The sequence below is a fragment of the Furipterus horrens genome, unplaced genomic scaffold, assembly GCF_987537825.1.
Source record: "Furipterus horrens unplaced genomic scaffold, mFurHor1.1.pri manual_scaffold_6, whole genome shotgun sequence".
Classification (NCBI taxonomy): Eukaryota; Metazoa; Chordata; class Mammalia; order Chiroptera; family Furipteridae; genus Furipterus; species Furipterus horrens.
In genome coordinates, this window is record NW_028327176.1 from 75,596,367 (window position 1) to 75,615,938 (window position 19,572).

Genomic DNA, 19,572 nt, shown 5'->3' on the forward strand with positions numbered 1-19,572 from the left:
CCTCCGACTCCGCCCACGGGTGACGTCAGCGCGGCCATAACGGCCCTCAGACTCTCCGCGCGCGATTTAAAGCTAGCTGAGGAGACATCGCGGGAAAGATGGGACCTCCGTACTCAGGTGAGGGTAAGCGTGTGAAGGCGTAGCTGGAAGGTCCCGGCACGAGGCGAGGGTCCCGCGGGCAGGGCCAGGGGGCTGGCCTGAGCGGTACTGCGGTGTTCTCGGGCTTGTTGACCAGGCTCTGCCGCTCGAGGGGCCAGGCACAGGGGAGGGGCGGGGGGTGCGCTCCGCCAGTCAGGATGGCGGCCTCGGTTGGCGTCTACTCGGCTCGCGGACAGAGGTGGGACCCCTTTCCCCCTGGGTTGCTCCACCGCGCCTCGTGTGTCTTCACTTAAAAAAGAGGTTTTCTTGCCCTGGTCCAGTAGCTTGGTTGGTGCGTCGTCCTGCCCATACTCAAAGGTTGCGGGTTCTATCCCGTTAGGGCACATACAAGAAGCAACCAGTGAATGAGTAAGTGGAACAACAAATAGATGTTTCTCTCTCTCTCTCTCTCTCTCTCTCTCTCTCTCTCTCTCTCTCTCTCTCTCTCTCTCTCTCTTTCTCTCTTTTTCTCTCTCAGATAAATTTTTTTTAAGTGGTTTTCTTGGAAGGTATGTTAGTACATGGCCACACACGTGCATTAAGTATATTATTACATTAATTCCACAAGTGTTGCCTGCTTCCTTTGGGCCAGGTCCTCTGTCAGATGCAGAGATACAATAAAGAACAAAATAAATAAAATTCCAGCCTATTGGAGCTTGTATTCTCTTGGGAGACAGAGAATAAACAAATGAAATAATTTACAGGTGCGACCAAGACCAAGTGCTGTGATTGAGAATAGCCGAGTGGAGGGAGGGACCCTTTAAGGATTCAGCGGTGTTCTTAGCAGAGACTGGGGAAGTGTTTCAGACTGAGGAGCCACACACACACAAAAAAATGTGGGCGGGGTGGGGGGGATACTTGCAGGAAAGAGCCTGGCTTGGGCCAGGACAGAACAATGTGACTAAACAGTGAGTTAGGTCACTCAGGTGAGTAGGGCCTCTGAAGGTCTTGGTAAGACATTTGGGAATTTATAGAGTTAACATTTTGGACACAATAAATGACTTACCCGAGAGACAGTCAGGTGAAGGAGTCAATAAACACCTGGATAAGAGATTGCCACTCAGGAAAGTGGTCCATGGACTGAGAAATAAATTTGGACATCATCATCATAGATCATAAAACCATGGGAACAGATGAGAATGCTAGGAAGAGCCTGTAGAGAAAACACTGAGGACCAACATTTAGAAGCTATTATTAGAAGGAAGAGCTGGAAAACCTGGGAAGAGGGTGGTATAGAAGCCAAGAGTGTTTCAGGAACATGGGATTGTCAACTGCTTCAAAAGCTGCTGAATCTCAAGAGAGATGAGGCCTGAAAGTGCTGGATTTGGCAATATGAAAGTTGTGGGTGATCAGTAATAGCAATTTTCATAAGGTGGTAGGGATAGGAGCCATCCCAGAGGGAGCTGAAAATGAGTAGGAGGCAAAAAAGTGGATGCAGAAAGTGTGTTTGAGCTCAGTAAATCATATGTTGAATGAATAGTTGCATGATGTCAAAGGCAATACAAGGAATCAGAAAGAATATTCTAAGAATTGAAGCGTACTTCTTAACACCCATCTTGAGTCTCCCTCTTAGACAAGTTCCTCCTTCAGTGCTTCCTTTTTCTGTTAAGTTCTTTTTTCACAAGGTCCAGCTCCCTTCTCTACCTTGCAGTGCCTGCATCTAAATAGTCACAAACCCTCTTTATTCAGTCTCCAAAGATGTCTCTTGCATCCTTCCTTTCTATTTTTACTTTTTTTCTTTTGTTTGTTTTGAGCTCAGCTGAGGGTTATGTTAATCTCTTCAGCTAGTGGGAAGCTCTCAGGGGAACGTGTGAAGTTCTTGTAGGGTTTTTTATTTGCTTTTACTTTTTTAATCCCTAATCACTGCTTTTTTCCTTCCCCTCACATGGACAAACCAGTGTTTATTGTGTATCAGTTTTTTAATGTGTTCCTATAAAATATGTGTTATATTGTGCATATGTAATTTTTTAAGTATATTTTCTTGATTATGCTGTTACAGTTGTCCGATTTTTTCCCCTTTGCTCCCCTTCTCCCAGTATCTCCCTTCTCTCAAGCAGTCCCCCCCTTAGTTCATTTCCATGGGTCATGCATGTAAGTTCTTTGGCTTCATCCTTTCCTATACTATTCTTAACTTCCCTGTCTATTTTGTATCAACCAATTATGCTTCTGGATTCCTGCACCATTTCCCCCTATCTTCCCCTGCCCCCTCCCAGCTGTTAACCCTCAAAATGATCCCAATATCTATGATTTGGTTTCTATTCTGGTTGTTTGCTTAGTTTGTTTTTTTGTTTTTATATGTTATATTCAGTTGTTGATAGTTGTGAGTTTGTCATCATTTTAATGTTCATAATTTTGATCTTTTTCTCAAATAAGTCCCTTTAACATTTCATATAGTAAGGGCTTGGTGATGATGAGCTCCTTAGCTTTGCCTTGTCTAAGAAGCACTCTATCTGCCCTTCCATTCTAAATGCTAGGTTTGCTGGATAGAGTAATCTAGGTTGTAGGTCCTTGCTCTTCATCACTTTAAATACTTCTTGCCTCAAATACTTATTTGAGAAATAAGCTGATAGTCTTATGGGAACTCCTTTGTAGCTGACTCTGCTTTTCTCTTGCTGCTTTTAAGATTCTTTATCTTTAATCTTTGGCATTTTAATTATGGTGTGTCTTGGTGTGGTCCTCTTAGGGTTCAACTTGTTTGGGATTCTCTATGCTTCCTGGACTTGTATGTCTACGGTATTCCCTCACTTATCACAGGTATTACGTTCTAGACCCCCACCCCCGATAGGACCCCCACCCCGCGAAGTAGGAGTCTTACATTTTAGTATTTATATATATTTTAAGGCTTTATAAACCCTTCTCACACACTTATAAACCATTCCCAGTTTCTTATTAATCTTTCCCACTCCCTTGTTAACCTTTTCCACACTTTTATAAACACTACTTATGTTCCTAAACATATTCTACACTCTTAAACCTATGTAACTTTAACAACATACATATACAGTACCGCAAAATCCCGCGGTACAGTGAGGCCGCGATAAGTGAACCATGATATAGAGAGGGACTACTGTATTTCCTTTGCCAGATTAGGGAAGGGTTTTTTTATTATTTATTATTTTTTTCAAGTAAGTTTTCTATTTCTTGCTCCTCTTCTCCTTCTTGCGTCCCTGATTCAGATATCAGTACTTTTGGAGATGTCCCAGACTCTTCTTATTCTCTCCTCATTTTTTTGAATTCTTGTTTCTTTCTGTTCTGGATGAATGTTTATTTCTTCCTTTTGTTCCAAATTGTTGATTTGGATCCAGGCTTCCTTCCCATAACTGTTGGTTCCCTGTATGTTTTTCTTTATTTCACTTTGTATAAAATTCACTTTTTCCTTTATTTTGAGGCCATACTGAATCATTTCTCTGAGCATCCTGATCACCATTGTTTTGAACTCTGCATTTGTGATAGGTTGACTGTCTCCGTTCCACTTAGTTCTTTTTCCAGGGTTCTGTTCTGTTCTTTCATTTGGGCCATGTTTTTTTGCCTCCTCAATTTGGCACCCTCCCTGTGTTTGTTTCTATGTTTTAGGTAGAGCTACTATGACTCTATCTTGGTATCATGTCTTAATGTAGCAGGTGTCTGTAGGGCCCAGTGGCACAGCCTCCCTATCATCCAAGCTGGGTACTGAAGGTGTGCCCTTCTTGTGGGCTGACTATACCTTCCTCTTGTAGTTGAGCCTCGGTTGCTGTTGGCACATCAATGGGAGGGATTTACCCAGGCCAGTCAGCTGCAAATATTGGCTATGACCACTGACCACCAACCTCCACCCTCCATGGAGGATCAAGTGTGCAGGGGCAGGGTGGTAGTGCTCTGACGTGGTCTGTAGCTGTCCACTGGGGTTTCCTGGATGGTGCAGACCAAGGTCAGCCCCTGCCTGTGTTTTGCTTCGGGCACCCTGCCTGAGCAATAAAGCAATCTGAGATGGCTGCTGCTTGTTCTGGGCTTGGAGATTCCCAGGCGAAGCTGAGTTGTGAATGTAGGCTGGCTGCTGGTAGTGCTGGGCCTAGAGCTCACTGAGGCCAGCTGTTACTTGTTTGATAGGTTTTAGGAAGTTGTTAAGCACAAGTCAAGACCAGCCATTCATACAGAAAAGCAGCTTGGTGGGCCAGAGTCTGGGGACCTCCAAGATGGGTCAAATAGTGTTAGCCAGGTTGATAAGAGTCTCAGATTCGGTACCAGCTGGCTGGCTCTCTGGGAGGAAGATTTAGAAGAGGAACAATAGCCTCTCTACACATCCTGCAACCCAGGCATGTCCCTCACCTGGAATCAAACCAGCAACTTTTTGCTTTGTTGAATGACATCCAACTGACTGAGCCCTACTTGTCAGGGCCCACATTCTGGATTTGTCTGAATGTTTCCTTGTGATACCATTTGACTTGTTCCTCTGCCACTATGTTTCTTATAAAATGGAAGTTAGATCTAAAATCTTAGTTAAATTTAGGTTACCCATCTTTTGTTGTGAGTTTCATATTTTGTCCCGTCAGAATGAATCAGTTTCAAGTGATCATTTTTAGAGCAGCTACATTGATTGTTTGGTTAACATAGTGACTGCTAGTTCTTTTGTAAAAACCATTTTTCCCTTTGCTGTTAGCAAGTAATCTGTGGTGATCCTTTGGCATGTTATACTATTTTACACATTTGTGTATTTTATTTTCTGTGTCCTGCTGGGATTAGAACCTAACCTATTTGATTTGATAGCCCATACCTCACCCGTATCTCAGCACCTGTCTCTCTGACCTGGGAGTATGGTTATATTTGTCTGTTGTTCTGTTAGTTTATGAGCTTATCAGAAGCAGCAACTTTTTCTTACCCACCTTTATATCCCAACAGTGCTATAGATTCACATAGTGGATATTTGTCCCAGATGGGCAAGGAAGCATCAGAAACCCATCACTGCTCTCCTCCTCTGTACCCGCCTCGCCAAGCAACCCATACTATAGAGGTTCTAGCCATAGACCCTCAGAGTTGGCAATGATCTTGGTGGGAAATAAGCAGTGAACTTCCACTTTGTGACGGGCCCTGAATCCACTTTAGATCTAAGAAACATTCTTTTGAATTTTCTTGAGCAAGTGAATTGTACCATCACTCGGAGACACAATGAATCACTCTTCTTTAGAGACTCGTGGACACCCTCTCAGTGCCTCACCATCAAAACGGGTGTTCTCAATTCCCCCGCCAAAGAAGGCCCCTCTCAACACTTCTGGCACCCCGGTTCTTGAAGACTTCCCTCAGAATGACGATGAAAAAGAACGTCTGCAGCGAAGGCGCTCCCGGGCCTTTGACCTGCAGTTCAGCACAGATTCACCCCGTCTGCTGGCCTCCCCCTCCAGTCGGTGAGTGTGTTCCGGGCTGCCTCCTGAATGGCCCGCCAACCTGACATGGGGTACATGGGTCTGGCATCTCCACACTGTCTCATGGATTCTTGGTCTTGATTTTGAAAAGTTACAGTGTCATGAGTCCTTGCCAGAGTTTTTTTATTTTTGTTTTTCGTTTAGGAACATTGACTTTTCAGCTACAATTCCTAAGTTTACAAACACAGAGATTACAGAGCATTATTCCACCTGTATCAAACTGTCCACTGAAAATGTGAGTATCTGCTGGTTTATCATCCAAGAGTCTACAACTTGAGCACTGGGGAAATCTAGCCTTCTTGATTCTGTAGAGAATGTATGATCCATAATATCTATGTACTTTTATTCTCCAGTGACTCCTCTTAATGTTGGTGTTTTCACTATGGTTTTACTGTTTCTTATAGACCTTTGATGCTCCTGACAGGTTGCTGGCCACCTGCAGTATATCAGCATGGCTTAGGGGATAACAGTGTGAGTTCTGGAGCAGAGAGTAGAGAGATAGTAGAGTTGTGGAGCTAATTGTGAGTTTTAGAGACCACTGGAGTTGGAATCCTGTCTCTGCCACTTATACACTGTGTGGCCGTGGCAAGTCACCCAACCATTTTGCTGCAGGGTCCTCTGTAAAACAAGAATGAGAATAGTGCCTGCCTCATAGAGTTGTTCTGAGGGTGGTAGGGTCACTTTTGGGGCAGTGTTTAGAATGGGGACTGCACACAGTGAGCACTTAGGAACCTTGTGCTGTTATTCTCTAGGCCTTGAGAATGAGAAGCAACAATTATGGATGTAGCTATGTCCCAAGTGTTGATGGAAATTGATATCTGTGGTGAGATGTGGAATATCCCTGTTTATAAACTTGCCTACCTCTCAGGGTAGCATTATTTATGTGAGCCTGGGTTATAAATAACAAACCTTTCTGCAATGTTCTCTTTCCAGAAAATCACTACTAAAAATGCTTTTGGCTTACACTTGATTGATTTCATGTCGGAGATTCTTAAACAGAAAGACACCGAACTGACCAACTTTAAAGTAAGGATGTCCCCTTTCTCTTGTATATGAGTTTATGATGATTGTGTCTGATACTTAGCATAGCACAATCATTGAATTCTACAAATACATGAACAATTTCCTTGTTTAAGACATTTTATTAACTACTTTACCTTTTTTCCTGAACTGACGAAATATAGAGAGGCTATCTTTCTGTTATGTTCTGTCTAATCCCTATCAGTCTTAAGGGATCTTTGTCATTTTTTTCATAAGGACAAGTAAATATTTTGTGACGCTTGCTGTGTTTTGCCTGTTCAGCAGTTCCTTTTTACGTATCCATACGCATGAGTACAGTTCTGCTTGTCTCACTAGGTGGCTGCAGGCACTCTGGATGCCAGCACGAAGATCTATGCGGTGCGTGTGGATGCTGTCCATGCTGATGTGTACAGAGTTCTTGGGGGGCTGGGCAAAGATGCACCGTCTCCAGAAGAGGCAGAAAGCCATGATGCAGGTACATGGGTGGGAATCTGGATTAAGGTAAGGGCTTTCTTAAGGGTGCAGCAGATTGTTATTTGAGTAATATACTGGAATGAAATCACAGGAAATCAGTGATCTCATCTGGTGAAGACATGGACAATTTGAGATTTGTCTATGAGAAGCTTTTAGATTTTATTTAGGCTAGGTTGAGTAAACATCACCAATTAGGGAACTTCTGATTTGGGGGTCTTTGAAGATTGACCTGTCTTAGAAGCTTAATTGAGTAGTCTGGTTGCTTGCTCAGCTGCAGATCAGATGTGCCTGTTGCTGTGAGAGAATGGTATGTGTTTTATGTCACAATCACTCTTTAGAGTTTTGAGGAACTTGCAGTTCAATTGGACCCTCCAAAGCAGTCCTTTTAATACATGGTCTTATTCCTTCTTTAGATGGAAGTGCGACTGAAACAGGAACAACTAAAAAGGCTCCAAAGCCCAAGAAGAAGCACTCACACAGAACCATTGAACAAAATATAAGCAACCTCAATGTCTCTGAGGCAGATCGAAAGTGTGAGGTGAGGCGCTGTGAGCATAGTGTGGTCTCTGACTCATTTGTAACCTTGGGGCTGAGCCTGCCTTGCTAGTTTGTGCTTGTTTAGGCCTCAAGGGGATAAAATATTCAGTTGGTTTCTTCAACATCATCCTTTAGCCTGGCAGTGAAGACTGACGGAGGCAAGTCCCTGCTTTCCCTCAATGTTTCAGAATGACTGAGAAGAAGAAGAAGATGGCAGATTACTAAGAAACCTGATTAAAATGTTTATTTTCTTTCCTAGTACATGCAGCAGTGATGGTGACTGAACATTTATTGTGTACTTGCTGGGTACACTGTGCTGCCCTGAGCATGTGACCAGCATTAACTGATTTAATCCTTACAATATCCTTGTTATAGTTTATAAAGAGATGATTGAGGTTTAGGGTTGTTAAGTAACTTACCTAAAATGACACAGCTAGTCAGTAAGGTTGGATGTGAAGTTTAGTGGTCTGCTCCAGAATCCTTGCCCTAAGCAACCAATACGATTTAGCAAATCCTAAGGAATCTGCTTAAAGGAATGGCAGTGGATAAGTAAGGGAAGGGTTTAATTAAAGAGCCTGTATAAAAAACTCATGGACATGGACAATGGGGAGGGATATGATTGCGGGAGAGGGGGTGGGTTGGGTGGGGGAGAGAAATTAGGGGAAAGGGGGACAACTGTAATTGAAAAACCAAAATAAAATTAAAAAAAAAAAAAAAAGGAATGGCAGTGGAGGCTTTATAACTATCACAATTAATTTGAAGCAAACAAGTGTTGCCACAAAAAATCTTGTTTTTAATTTTGCTATTGAAAACAACACCTCCCCAGACATTTTTGTACATATCATTTTTGCACTCTTCTGGGAGTATATCTGTAAGAAAATTTTGAGAGGAAATTTCCACTGCCCTCAGAAAATTGTTATACCAGTTTACTCCCACCAACAGTGGACTAGGGTAATTCTTTGTCTTATATCCTTGACATTTGTAAATGGTAATTAATGTCATGAGATTGGACTTGATCACCAAGGAGAGGTGTGTATGTTGAAGAAAGACTGAGCCCTGGGATATCCTGGTCTTGAGTTCAGACGGCTGAAGTAGAAATATCCAGTAGGTAGGATGAAAGTCAGGAGAACGTGGTGTCAAGTGAGGGAGTAAGGAGTTTCAGGGAGGATGGAATGGTGAGCCATGTCAGATGTGGCAACCTGAGCCTACTAGTGAGTTTGGAGGAAGCTCTGTGGAGCTGAAACTCAAATCTCCAAGGAAGGGGTGATGCTTGGCTGTGCTAGTGCCCCTGAATTGGGAAGAGGGGCTCGTGGACCAAGGACTCAGAGAGCATGCTGGTTGGTATGGTATCTCTGAGGGGCACACAGGCTGGTTCTGCGAGTGTGAGAAAAAGCACAAATTGAATGCAGCTACTGCTGCAGGTGGGACCTGTCACATCTGGGATGAGGAAGCAGTGCCAGGTGACACTTAACAGAAATAGGAAATCTACAGATAAAGAAGCTAGTCCCTTCTCCCTCTAACCCTGCAGTCTCCCTCTAGTGCCCCCTATTGGTGTATCCCAACAGCAGGCTGCTGGCAAAGCAGAAATGTGGCCCCAGCATCACAGAGACAGGCTTAGAAGGTAGGTTTTGGAGCTGAGAGGCAGCAGTTTAATAACTGGCAGAAGGCTAAAGTGTCATGATTTCTAGTTTCAAAAAGGTTCTGTTGGGGCTGGGGGCGGTTAGAGAAAGAAAATATGAAAATGTTACCCATTGGGGAATCTAGGCAAAAGTTATGTGGAGTTTCATATTACTGTTCCATCATTCTTATAGGCTTGAAATTTTTCATAATAAATGGGGGAAAACAAATGGGAACAAACTGAGTATATGCTGTTGTTTTAAGGAATTTTGCTATGAATTGGAGCAGAGTAATGGGTTGGCAAATGAAGGGGAAAGTAAAGTCTAGAGGTTTTGATTTTTTAAAAGATTTTACTTATTTACTTTTAGAGAGAGGGGAAGGGAGTGATAAAGAGAGGAAGATAAATATGCAAGAGAGACATTGATAAGTTGCCTCTCTCATGCCCCCAACTTGGGACCTGGCCACAACCCAGGCATGTGCCCTGACTGGGAATTGAGCAAGCAACTTTTCGATTCACAGGCTGGCGCTCAATCGACTGAGCCACACCAGCCTGGGCTATTTACTTATTTTTAGAGAGAGGGGAAGGGAGGGAGAAAGAGAGGGAGAGAAATACTGATGTGCAAGAGAAACATCAATTAGTTGCCTGTTGTGTGCCCCCAACTGGGGACCTGGTCTGCAACCTGGTCATGTGCTCTAACTGGTAATCGAACTGGTGACTTTTTTGTTTGCAGGATGATGCCCAACCCAACTGAGCTACACTAGTCAGGGCAAAGTTTTGTACATTTTTAAAGATTTTATTTATTTTTAGAAAGAGAGGGAGAAACATCAATGTGTGGTTGCCTCTCGTGTGCTCCCAACTGGGGACTTGGCCCATGACCCAGGAATGAACTCTGACTGAGAATTGAACCTGTGATCCTTTGGTTCACAGGCTAGTACTCAATCCACTGAGCCACACCAGCCAGGGCTGTATTTTTTAAAATGGGAGAATAAGCAGCATGTTCACTTGTTGAGGCAACACTAGTAGAGAAGGAGTTATTAACAATGCAGAAAAGAACAGGGAAATGCTAGCATGGCATTCCTGAGCATGTGAGGTGGGAAGGGAGTGGACAACATAGATGGGGCTAGGCCAAGGCGCCCCATGCCAATGGAAGATGGGTGTGTGTTTCCATTCTGAACATTCTCTTTTGGTTGAGTGGGTTTTCCCCCCCCAATGAAATAGGAAGCCAGATAGATCATCAACTGACAAGAGAGTATTGAGGAAGAAAGTATTAGAGGTTTCAGGAGAGAAAAAGATAGGAAAGAGTCATCTAGGGGGGTGGGTGAGAAAATGGACCAGGGGAATATAGTTTGCTTGCCAGACAATACTTAGGATCTACTTGATGGATTTGAATTAAGGTCAGTTAGCATGACTTTGCTTCTTCACTATTAGCTGTGTGGGTGGAAACATGGAAAAGGCAGAAAGTTGGATTTAACAAAGGATTGCATTTAGCTGAGTGAATGTTAACAGAAAAAGGCTGGAATTAAGAGCGAGTGCATGGGAGTGGTCATAATCATTGCTTATGGAATTTTAGCTGGGAAAGAAGACAGTGAGGGGCAATGTAGTCATTTGATCTGTATATGTACCATCTGGTGGGGTCAGAGACTTGTAGGTGTTGTAGGCACCAAGGCTGTAGGCTGTAAAGGTGGGAAATGGTAGTCAGAGGGAGGCACTTAGAATTGAGAGTGTGGAAAGGTTGCAGTCATGGTTAATGATTCAGTTCAGAGCAAAAGGCAGAGGAAGTGTGGGGGTCATACTAGGATCTCTTTGAGTCCTAGGGTCTTAGAATGAAGCTCAAGATCATTGAATGAGAAGATATCAAGGAACTGAGAGGCCAGAATGTTGGATGAATCAACATACGGATATTGAAATCACTAAAAACTATGACAGCAGTAAAGTTTGAGGAGAGTAATGAGCCAAGAAGCTAATATTAATATCTCCCAAGATGGGGGTAGACCTGGGGATTAGAGAACGTAATTATAACACAGATGGACTGAGTATGATAAGCTCTGATATGTTCAAAGCTGAGGGTTTTGGAAACTGGGAAGAATAGTCTGGAAGCTGCAATGAAGAGCAAGGACATCGCCAATTCTTTCTTGGACAGTGGTTTGAGGGTGGTGGGAGAGGAAGTGGCCATGTTGGAGAGGCCTGCAGGGCAAGCAGTGCCCTTGGGTGGGTACCCTGTTTCATTTAGAGTGGTGCCCAGCCTTTTGTCATTGCCTCCCACTCCTCAAAGCCTTTTTAGATACTTTGTACCTGCCCCTCCCCTTTGAAATTAATTATTAAGGAATAAGATTTTGTCAGGGTTGAGGTTTGGATAACCATAAATAATTATACTTGCTAAGACTTTTTTCACCCTCTCCCAAGAACCAGTTTTTACCCCCTTGAGAGTGATATCACTCCCATTGAGAATAAATGAGTTAGAGCAAGTAGGTGGCAAGACCTTCAGGGAAGAAGTGGAGACTAGAGGGAATTTTGCTGATGACTGAGTAGAGGGCCCTGTGGAGAAAATATCAGCCTGCCTGCCTTCCTTCCTTTCTTGCCTCCTTTATTTTTAAGATTTTATTTATTTATTTTCAGAGAGGGAACCAGGAGGGAGAAAGAGAAAAATCAATGTGCAAAAGAAACATCAGTTGGTTGCCTCTTGCATGCTCCCAACGGGGACCAAGCCCACAACCCAGGCATGTGCCCTGACTGGGAATCAAACTGGCAACTTTTTTGTTCCCAGGCCAGTGCTCAATCGACTGAGCCACACAAGCCAGGGCAGAAAATACCAGCTTTTGGAAAGGAGAAGAAGATGGGGGCTAAAGGGCATGTCAGAGATGTGCCTAGCCTGGGACATATACAGTCCTGGGGGTCTTGGTTCATTTATGTGTGACAAATAAATAAAGGGCAGTAATGCAAGTAGTACCATCACAGCAGATGGTACTGATGAGGCTGAGTGGACAGGGCTAGGTTCACTTTGAGTGATGTAGCAGTTCTACTGTGGTCTGCCTGGTGGTTTCAGTCAGTGTTGCTGTGAGGACTGTGTGTGGATGGGCAGGGACTCTAGGGGAGGGAGCCATTTTCTTTCCTTCATCTCTGTCAGTATTGACCTTGGCTGGCACTAGATTTGGAGACACATGATATGAAGTTCAGATCCTGCTTCCACTGTCTTAGTTGTGTGGCCTGGTAAAAGGTTCTGAATCTCACTTTGTTAAACTGTGAAAGTACGTAACACTGATGCCACCCACACACAGGTTTCACATTAGTAAATCAGTTGATGGCAAAGTGTTTCATCCATATAATATGGTGTACACATCAGAAGGGGAGCCAGGAAATCCTCTCCCACCTTCCTTTCCCTTCCCAAGTTCTTGTCTTTTTCTTCTCTGATAATCTGAATAATTTATTTCACTATCATTCTTGCTTTGCTTCTAGTTCTACAGCAAAATGTTCTAGTCAATAGTATGGTTGGAAATTCTGTTTTCCAACCATCTTTTTTCTTACCAGGTAGACCCAGTTCTGGGGAGCCTGAGGAGGCTTGCAGTAGCTTCTCTCATTGTTACAAAGGAAAACAGAATGTGGCTGCTGGGCTGTGGTATATTTATGCCAAGTGAAATCAGCAGTCATGAGGAAACACCAAGTACCCCAGTCCTGGAGAGCTTTGTTTGTTCTGTCCTCTGCCATAAACTTGTATGGATGATGGAAAATGTGGGATAATTACAAACTTAGAATTTGAAGTTTCAACTGTTTATTGAAGTTGCATTCTCTTGGAGGTGGTGTGGAGATTAGAGAGTGACTGTTCTGTGGGTGTGTCTAGATGCAGAGAACACTACTTGTGTCCCAGTTCACCTGTTTTGGACACAACTCTCTGTGTGCTCAGTTTATGGAAGAGGTGGATTGTGAACTGGGCCTTGAAGGAAGGGTGGGTATTTGACAGGTGGACATTGCCAGGAAGGTGATTCTAGGCAGAAGCAGAAGCACAAGCTGCAAAACAGGAAGTGTTGGTTCTCCAGGGAGCTGGGTAGTGTATGTCAGGCTGGAGCTGAGGCCTTCCTCATGAGTCTGAAACAGCCCTAGATCTTACCATGCAGTCAGCTGCCTGCCAAAGCCTTCTTTACTGTTTCTCTTCCTTGCTGTGGACCCGTGTTTCAAAGCGTTCTTCCCAAACTATGCAGCCAGCAGTAATTCATTTTCCCATGAAATTACTCAAAGACATCAAGCAGATCTAATATACATGAAAGAACCATTGTTCTCACACTGGCATGATACAATTCTAGACAGAAATAAGGAAAATTATCTTAGTGTTTTCAGCTTTAATGTGGGTCATTGTACAGTTTCTGTGTTGACTCTTTGAAATGCTGAGTTTAATTTCCTACACAAGCCTCTAGGGTTGGTGGGACTCTGATGGGAACCATTGCTCTGGTTAGCATCTGAGGGAGGGAATGGAGTAACAACACTGGTATTTGCGGGATAGGAAATGGGAGAGACCAGAGACAGGGTTAACTCAGGCAAGGACTGTGGGGGTGAGAAGGAAAGGATAGGTGGTAGAAATGTTGTCGTCGTCGTCAGCAGCCGTCCGTCTCGAGAGACGATGGTGTAGCTTCTTAAGAGTCTATCTGCACCGCCGAGAATGGCTGTGCAGTCCAACTCGGGAGTGACACGGTATCTGTCTCCTCCCGTGTTGAATCGACATCTTGTGATGACGCTGGAGTGTCCTCTCCAGTGAAGCTGAAGCTACAGAGCCTGGGCAGGGTGATATGGAGGGTCTGTTGTTGCCCATGCAGCAGACCCCCCCTCTCTTCGCAGCTGAAGGGTCCAAGGGAAAGACGGAGTCAATACAGCTTGGCTTCAGGTGCGCCGCAGGAGTTGCCGGTGTTGACTACAACGTCGAACCGCCTTAGGGACTCCGGCTCCAGATTTTCTGTCGGGGTTTACTCCCTTAGCCTTTCCCCTAAAGAGGTATGCCGCAAGGCAGCGGAGGTTTTTTGGAGTCAGAGTTTTTCTTCTCTGATGTGCCCTGACTGGAAGATCGAACCAGCGACACTTAGCTCGCAGGCCGACGCTCAATCCACTGAGCCAAACCAGCCACGGGACTGAGAGGAAAACCACCGAACCATGTGCCTGACTGGATGAGGTGACAGGGACAATATGGAGGGACATATGTACTACTCTGGGGCTGGTGAGATGGGCTGTTGGGAAGTTGAGAGGAGACTCTCAGTTCTGCTGAGGTCAGGCTTGGAGCTCAGGGAGCCAGGAAAAAGCCAGAAAGCCACTTCTGTCATCATATCCAAGGCGCCTCTCTCCATAGTAGCCACGTCCTGAGACATCAGGAAACCTGTGAACCTGGTACCCAACCTATTCCAGCCACAGGGCCACCTGTAAAGTCCCAGCTGACTTCTACCCATTTGCTGCACATGCATGTGCTTTGCCTTGTCCCCATTCTTATGCCCTGGCCCCTGTTCTACCTTTGGGCTTGTTGTCACCTGGCTGTGCCACTCTTCTTCCTTGACCCAGCTTGGGGGCCTTCTTACCCCCTCTGCCTGCTTTACCTAGCCATCTAACCCAACTGACTGCCTGTTCTTGGTTCTCAGTTCTGGATTTCTTTTTTTCTTTCTTTTTTAAATTAATTAATTTATCTTTAAGTATATTTTATTAATTATGTTGTTACAGTAGTTCCAATTTTTTCCCCCTTTGCTCCCCTCTGCCCAGTAACCCCTTCCCTCCAGCAATCCCACCCCCCTTTAGTTCATGTCCATGGGTTGTGCATATAAGTTCTTTGGCCTCTCCCTTTCCTATATTATTCTTAACATTCCCCTGTCTATTTTGTACCAATCGATTATGCTTCTTAGTCCCTGAACCATTTCCCCATTTCTCCCCTTCCCCCCTCCCAGCTGATAACCCTCCAAATGATCCCCATACCTATGATTCTGTTCCTATGCTGGATTGCTTAGTTGTATTTTGTTTTCATTTTATAGAGTCAGTTGTTGATAGTTGTGAGTTTGTTGTCATTTTAGTGTTCATAGTTTTGATCTTTTTCTTAAGTAAGTCCCTTTGACATTTCATATAATAATGGCTTGGTGATGTTGAACTCCTTTAGCTTCACCTTGTCTGGGAAGCACTTCATCTGCCCTTCCATTCTAAATGATAGCTCTGCTGGATAGAGTATTCTTGGTTATAGGTTGCTTTTCAACACATTGATTACTGCTTTCCAGTCGCTTCCTGCTTGCAAAGTGTCCTCTGAAAAATCAGCTGATAGTCCTATAGGCACCCCCCTGTAGGCAACTCTCCAACTCTCTCTTGCTGCCCCCAGGACTCTGTCTTTATCTTTCACCTTTGGCATCTCAATCATGATGCGTATTTGTGTGTTTCCCTCTGGGTCCAGCTCGCCCAGGACCTCCCATGCTTCCCAGACCTGTATGTCTATCTCCTTCGCAAAATTTGGGAAGTTTTCCTCATTTTTTTCAGTTCTTGCTTCCTCATTCTGTACTGGTTGACTGTTTTATTCTTCCTTATATTTCAAATCATTGATTTGAACCCCAGTTTCCTTCCTATCATCATTGGTTTTGTGTGGATTTTCCTTTGTTTCACTCAGCATAGCCTTCACTTCTTCTCTTATGTGTTTGCCATACTCAAGCATAGCTGTCAAGCCTGTGAGCATCTTTGTAACCAGTGTTTTGAATTCTGCATCTGTTAAGTTGTCTATCTCATCATCTGTTATGTTGGCTATCTCCTCTTGGCTTAGATCTCCCACTGGAATCTTGATTCGTTCCCCCTTTTGGGCCATATTTCTCTGTCTCCTCATTCTGACAGGCTCCTCTGTTTGTGTGCCTCTGTGTCCCAGGCAGAGCTCTTGCTCCTGTTACGTTGTGAGGGGCGGAGCCTTAGGGATTTGTCAGTACAGGGCGACCTGTTTCACCAGTTGTGGCACTATATGTGGGGGAGGGATCTGAGAGGGAACAATGCCGCCTGCCCCTTTTCCAGGCACCTCTTCCACTTCCACACCGGACTGGCGCCCCTCTATCTGCTGCCCTGGCCATCGTTCCCAGAGTGGTTGGGTCGGTGGACGTACTAGGACTGTGGGGGCCCTTTAAACAAGTGGACTCTGCTGAGAGACCAGCAGTTTCTGCCTCCACCCCCACCCCCACTGGTCTGCACAGTCAGAAGCAATGAAGCTTGATTTTCCCCAGTGCTGGGACCATGAGCTGTGAGGTCCCGTGAGGAGCTGGGAAAGCTTCCCAGGTGTCCCTCCTGACTTTAGAATGCTTGACTGCACTTTCTGCTGGCCTGCCTCTGCTGCCACACCACATCCTCTCTGCTCTGGCTCTGCCCCTCCTACCTGTCTGGTTGAGTATTTCTTCTTTATATCTTTGTTTGCTGGACTTCCATGCAGTTTGATTTTCTGGAACTTTTGGTTGTTTCTAGTTTTGAGGTAGTTGTATTCCTTCTTAGTTGTGGAGGGAGACACAGCGTGTCTGTCTACGCCTCCATCTTGGCCGGAAGTCCTGGATTTCTTGGTTGTGTTTTTCCAAATCATTGACAATTTCTGGTCCGAGGAATAGTCAAATCTGGTAGATCCATCACAACACAGGTGTTTTAAGTCAGCAGAACTCGTTGATAGCATTCCACTAGAGATAGCCATTTAAAAGTGGTGACTTAAGGAAAGAGACCAACAGAAGGTTACTGTTGAGGTTTCAACAAAAACAGATTGATTTGGACATGTTATAAGCTTACGATCACATACAGTGTACTTGAGTGGTATCAGTTTTTTCATCTGACTTTTGAACTGGTATCTGCTGGGATGGGCTTTTATCTGATCAGTTAGAAAGCCCTGTTCCCCTTTTGATTACGTGTGGAGACATTTTATTCCAGTGTGTGCAGCCGTATTGGGCAGGCTCAGTGAATGGATTTGCTGTTTCCTTTGGCTCTATTCCATAACTTTGGGTTCTCTGTTTGTGCTCAGATTGATCCCCTGTTTCAGAAGACAGCAGCCTCATTTGACGAGTGCAGTACAGCAGGGGTATTCCTCTCCACCCTCCACTGCCATGACTATAGAAGCGAGCTGCTTTTCCCTTCTGATGTCCAGACCCTCTCCAGTGGAGGACCTCCTGAAATGCCAGATTTGGGTGTTGTAGAAATGACAGATTTAAAAGGTAAGTCCACACAATGCCTTTCACCAGAGCATGCTAGTCATTTAGTTGTTTCTTATAACCGTGAGGTATAGAAAGCGCATCATGCTCTTGTGTGGCATATTTGAATTACCCAGAATGTAATTGGGAGAAAAAGATTTCCCCAATTTTCTGCAGTGTGAGTGCTCCCCTGCTTTTGGTCTGTATGTGCCTGTTTTTTAGGTGACCCCTTAGCAGCCAGTTCTCAGAGTCACATATTAGAGCCCATGGCTAACCTGGAATGTCAGAGTTTGGGCTTAGGAAAGGGGCTTTGAGAGACTGGTCGAGTGAGAGTGTCTTTGTTCTTATTTGTTACCAGTCCAGGAGGTATGGGCATTGTGATCTGTTCACAGCTGTCTCTGTGGTGGTCTGAGAACAGATCTGCCCTGTTTTTAGCCTCTTACGCTGGCTTGGCAAGGATTTTAACCTCCCTTCCAGCCTCTCCCTACATGCCCCCCAGTGGGGGGATCATCTCAGGCTGTTGTGACAGTCACAGGTTGGGGGAAGGCCAGGAGCAAGGATGCAAGAGCTGTACTCGTATGTCATGATTTCTGTGTGTCCCATGAAATGGACCCTCCTTCAAGACTAGCACAAGTTACAGTGCCTTCTCTTTTAGTATGCTCTCAAATTTACTAAGAAAAACAATTTTGTACTAACAACCTGTTTTCCAAGTTTATGTGCTCATCTAGGGCTTTAATCCTATGAGGTAGCTAATCTGTAGTTTAGGTCTAAAATAACATTTATGATGGGCTGTGCACTCTGCACACTTTAAGGGAGGGTTTTTGATTTCCCAAATACAGTGCAGGACACAGTCCATTTCAGAGTCACATGTATGTGCTTCAGGTTTCTGTTCAAGTGTCTTACTAATTGTTGGAATGCCCATGTGGGGCCTACCTTCATTGGAGGGGTCTATGCATTCACCCCTCCTAGAGAGCAGCCTGTGTCTCTGCCTGAGAACAGAGGTAACAGTGCTCCCTCGCCATCATGCTGCTCTGGTCCTTCTAGAGGTAAGGAGCATGCTTTGTTCACCTCTGCCCCCCTGCTCTGTCTGTCCTCTCCAGCACTTCTGCAGCAGTTTGCAGAAGACCGCCAGATCTGCCCTTCCTTGGCTGGGTTCCAGTTCACTAAATGGGACAGTGAAACACATAATGAGGTATGGTCAGTGTTTGGACTTTTCAGGGCTCTGGACATTTCTTCAGCACCTTGTGGTTTCACTCAGATGGTTTAAGATTAGTTCTGCCCAGTGGGAACCAAAACTGTGGCATCATTTTTATTTAGCCCACGAGTATAGCAAACATTTTCTTTGTCACTTTTGCAGGGATTAAGACCTGAGGGTGGGGAGTGGGGTAGGAGTGGGGTTGTGAGCTCCAGCAAGACCAGTGGACAGATAGGTAAATTCTGGGGCCAGCTATGTGCTCCCCTCGGGAGAGGCAGCCTTGCCACTTTTTAAGATCAGATTTAGTCTTGAACATGGTTATCCCAGTGGCCATTGGTCTCTAGGGCTGCTGTCAAGCTTGAGGAATTTCCTGCTTTTTGAGATTAAGTCCCTTGGCACAGAGTTTCCTGTGAAATTGTCACATGTAAATCTTCCTCTGTGTATTTTTAGCCTGGCCTCTTTAGCCTTCTTACTACAACTTCCAAAACAAATGGTTTCCATGGACAACTCTTTTCTCTAAATAAGTAGCTAATGATGCAAATTCCTGTTTTATGTTTTACAAAATGTGCCCAGTGACAGTACAGCTTCATCTGTGCTGCACAATGTAAACTTCCCCACTTTTCTGTTATGAGAACATTGGCTCTTGGGAGGGGGAGGAGGCATATCTATCAAGGCTGTTCCTCCAGCAGTGACCACGGGGGTCACAGGAATGAGGAGAGCCCTCTCTTTGTCCCTCTAGTCTTTGTCGGTCCTTGTGGACAAATTTAAGAAGAATGATCAGGTATTTGACATCAATGCTGAGAGAGAGGACAGTGATGGTGGAGACCTCCCCGATGGGCCTCTGGAAGATGACTTTGATGCCAACGACGAACCAGACCACACCGCCTCTGGGGATCACGCAGAGTTCAGGAGCTGGAGGGAGCCCTGCCACGGTCAAAGCTGCCAGTAAGGCTCTAAAGATCACAGAAAATGTTCCCATGGGAGTTTCCCCAGATTCCTGCTGAACAATCTCATTCCATCTCTGTGATTACTGGGCTGCTGTAACATGTT

General features: G+C 44.7%; 1 protein-coding gene across 4 annotated transcripts in view; it reads left to right on the top strand.

Moving 5' to 3' along the window:
* NCAPH (non-SMC condensin I complex subunit H) overlaps window positions 1-19,572 on the top strand; it is a 53,628-nt gene continuing 34,056 nt past the window's right edge. The window contains exons 1-9 of one of the 4 annotated variants that reach the window (XM_090281820.1): window positions 1-117; window positions 5,300-5,516; window positions 5,679-5,769; window positions 6,468-6,560; window positions 6,891-7,029; window positions 7,442-7,566; window positions 17,162-17,351; window positions 18,428-18,519; window positions 19,262-19,467. In XM_090281820.1, coding sequence (XP_090137946.1) covers window positions 99-117; window positions 5,300-5,516; window positions 5,679-5,769; window positions 6,468-6,560; window positions 6,891-7,029; window positions 7,442-7,566; window positions 17,162-17,351; window positions 18,428-18,519; window positions 19,262-19,467 — 1,172 coding nt within the window. In that variant the 5' untranslated portion in view covers window positions 1-98. The remainder of the gene's footprint in view (window positions 118-5,299; window positions 5,517-5,678; window positions 5,770-6,467; window positions 6,561-6,890; window positions 7,030-7,441; window positions 7,567-17,161; window positions 17,352-18,427; window positions 18,520-19,261; window positions 19,468-19,572) is intronic. The other 3 variants (XM_090281823.1, XM_090281822.1, XM_090281821.1) reach the window with 3 other exon arrangements.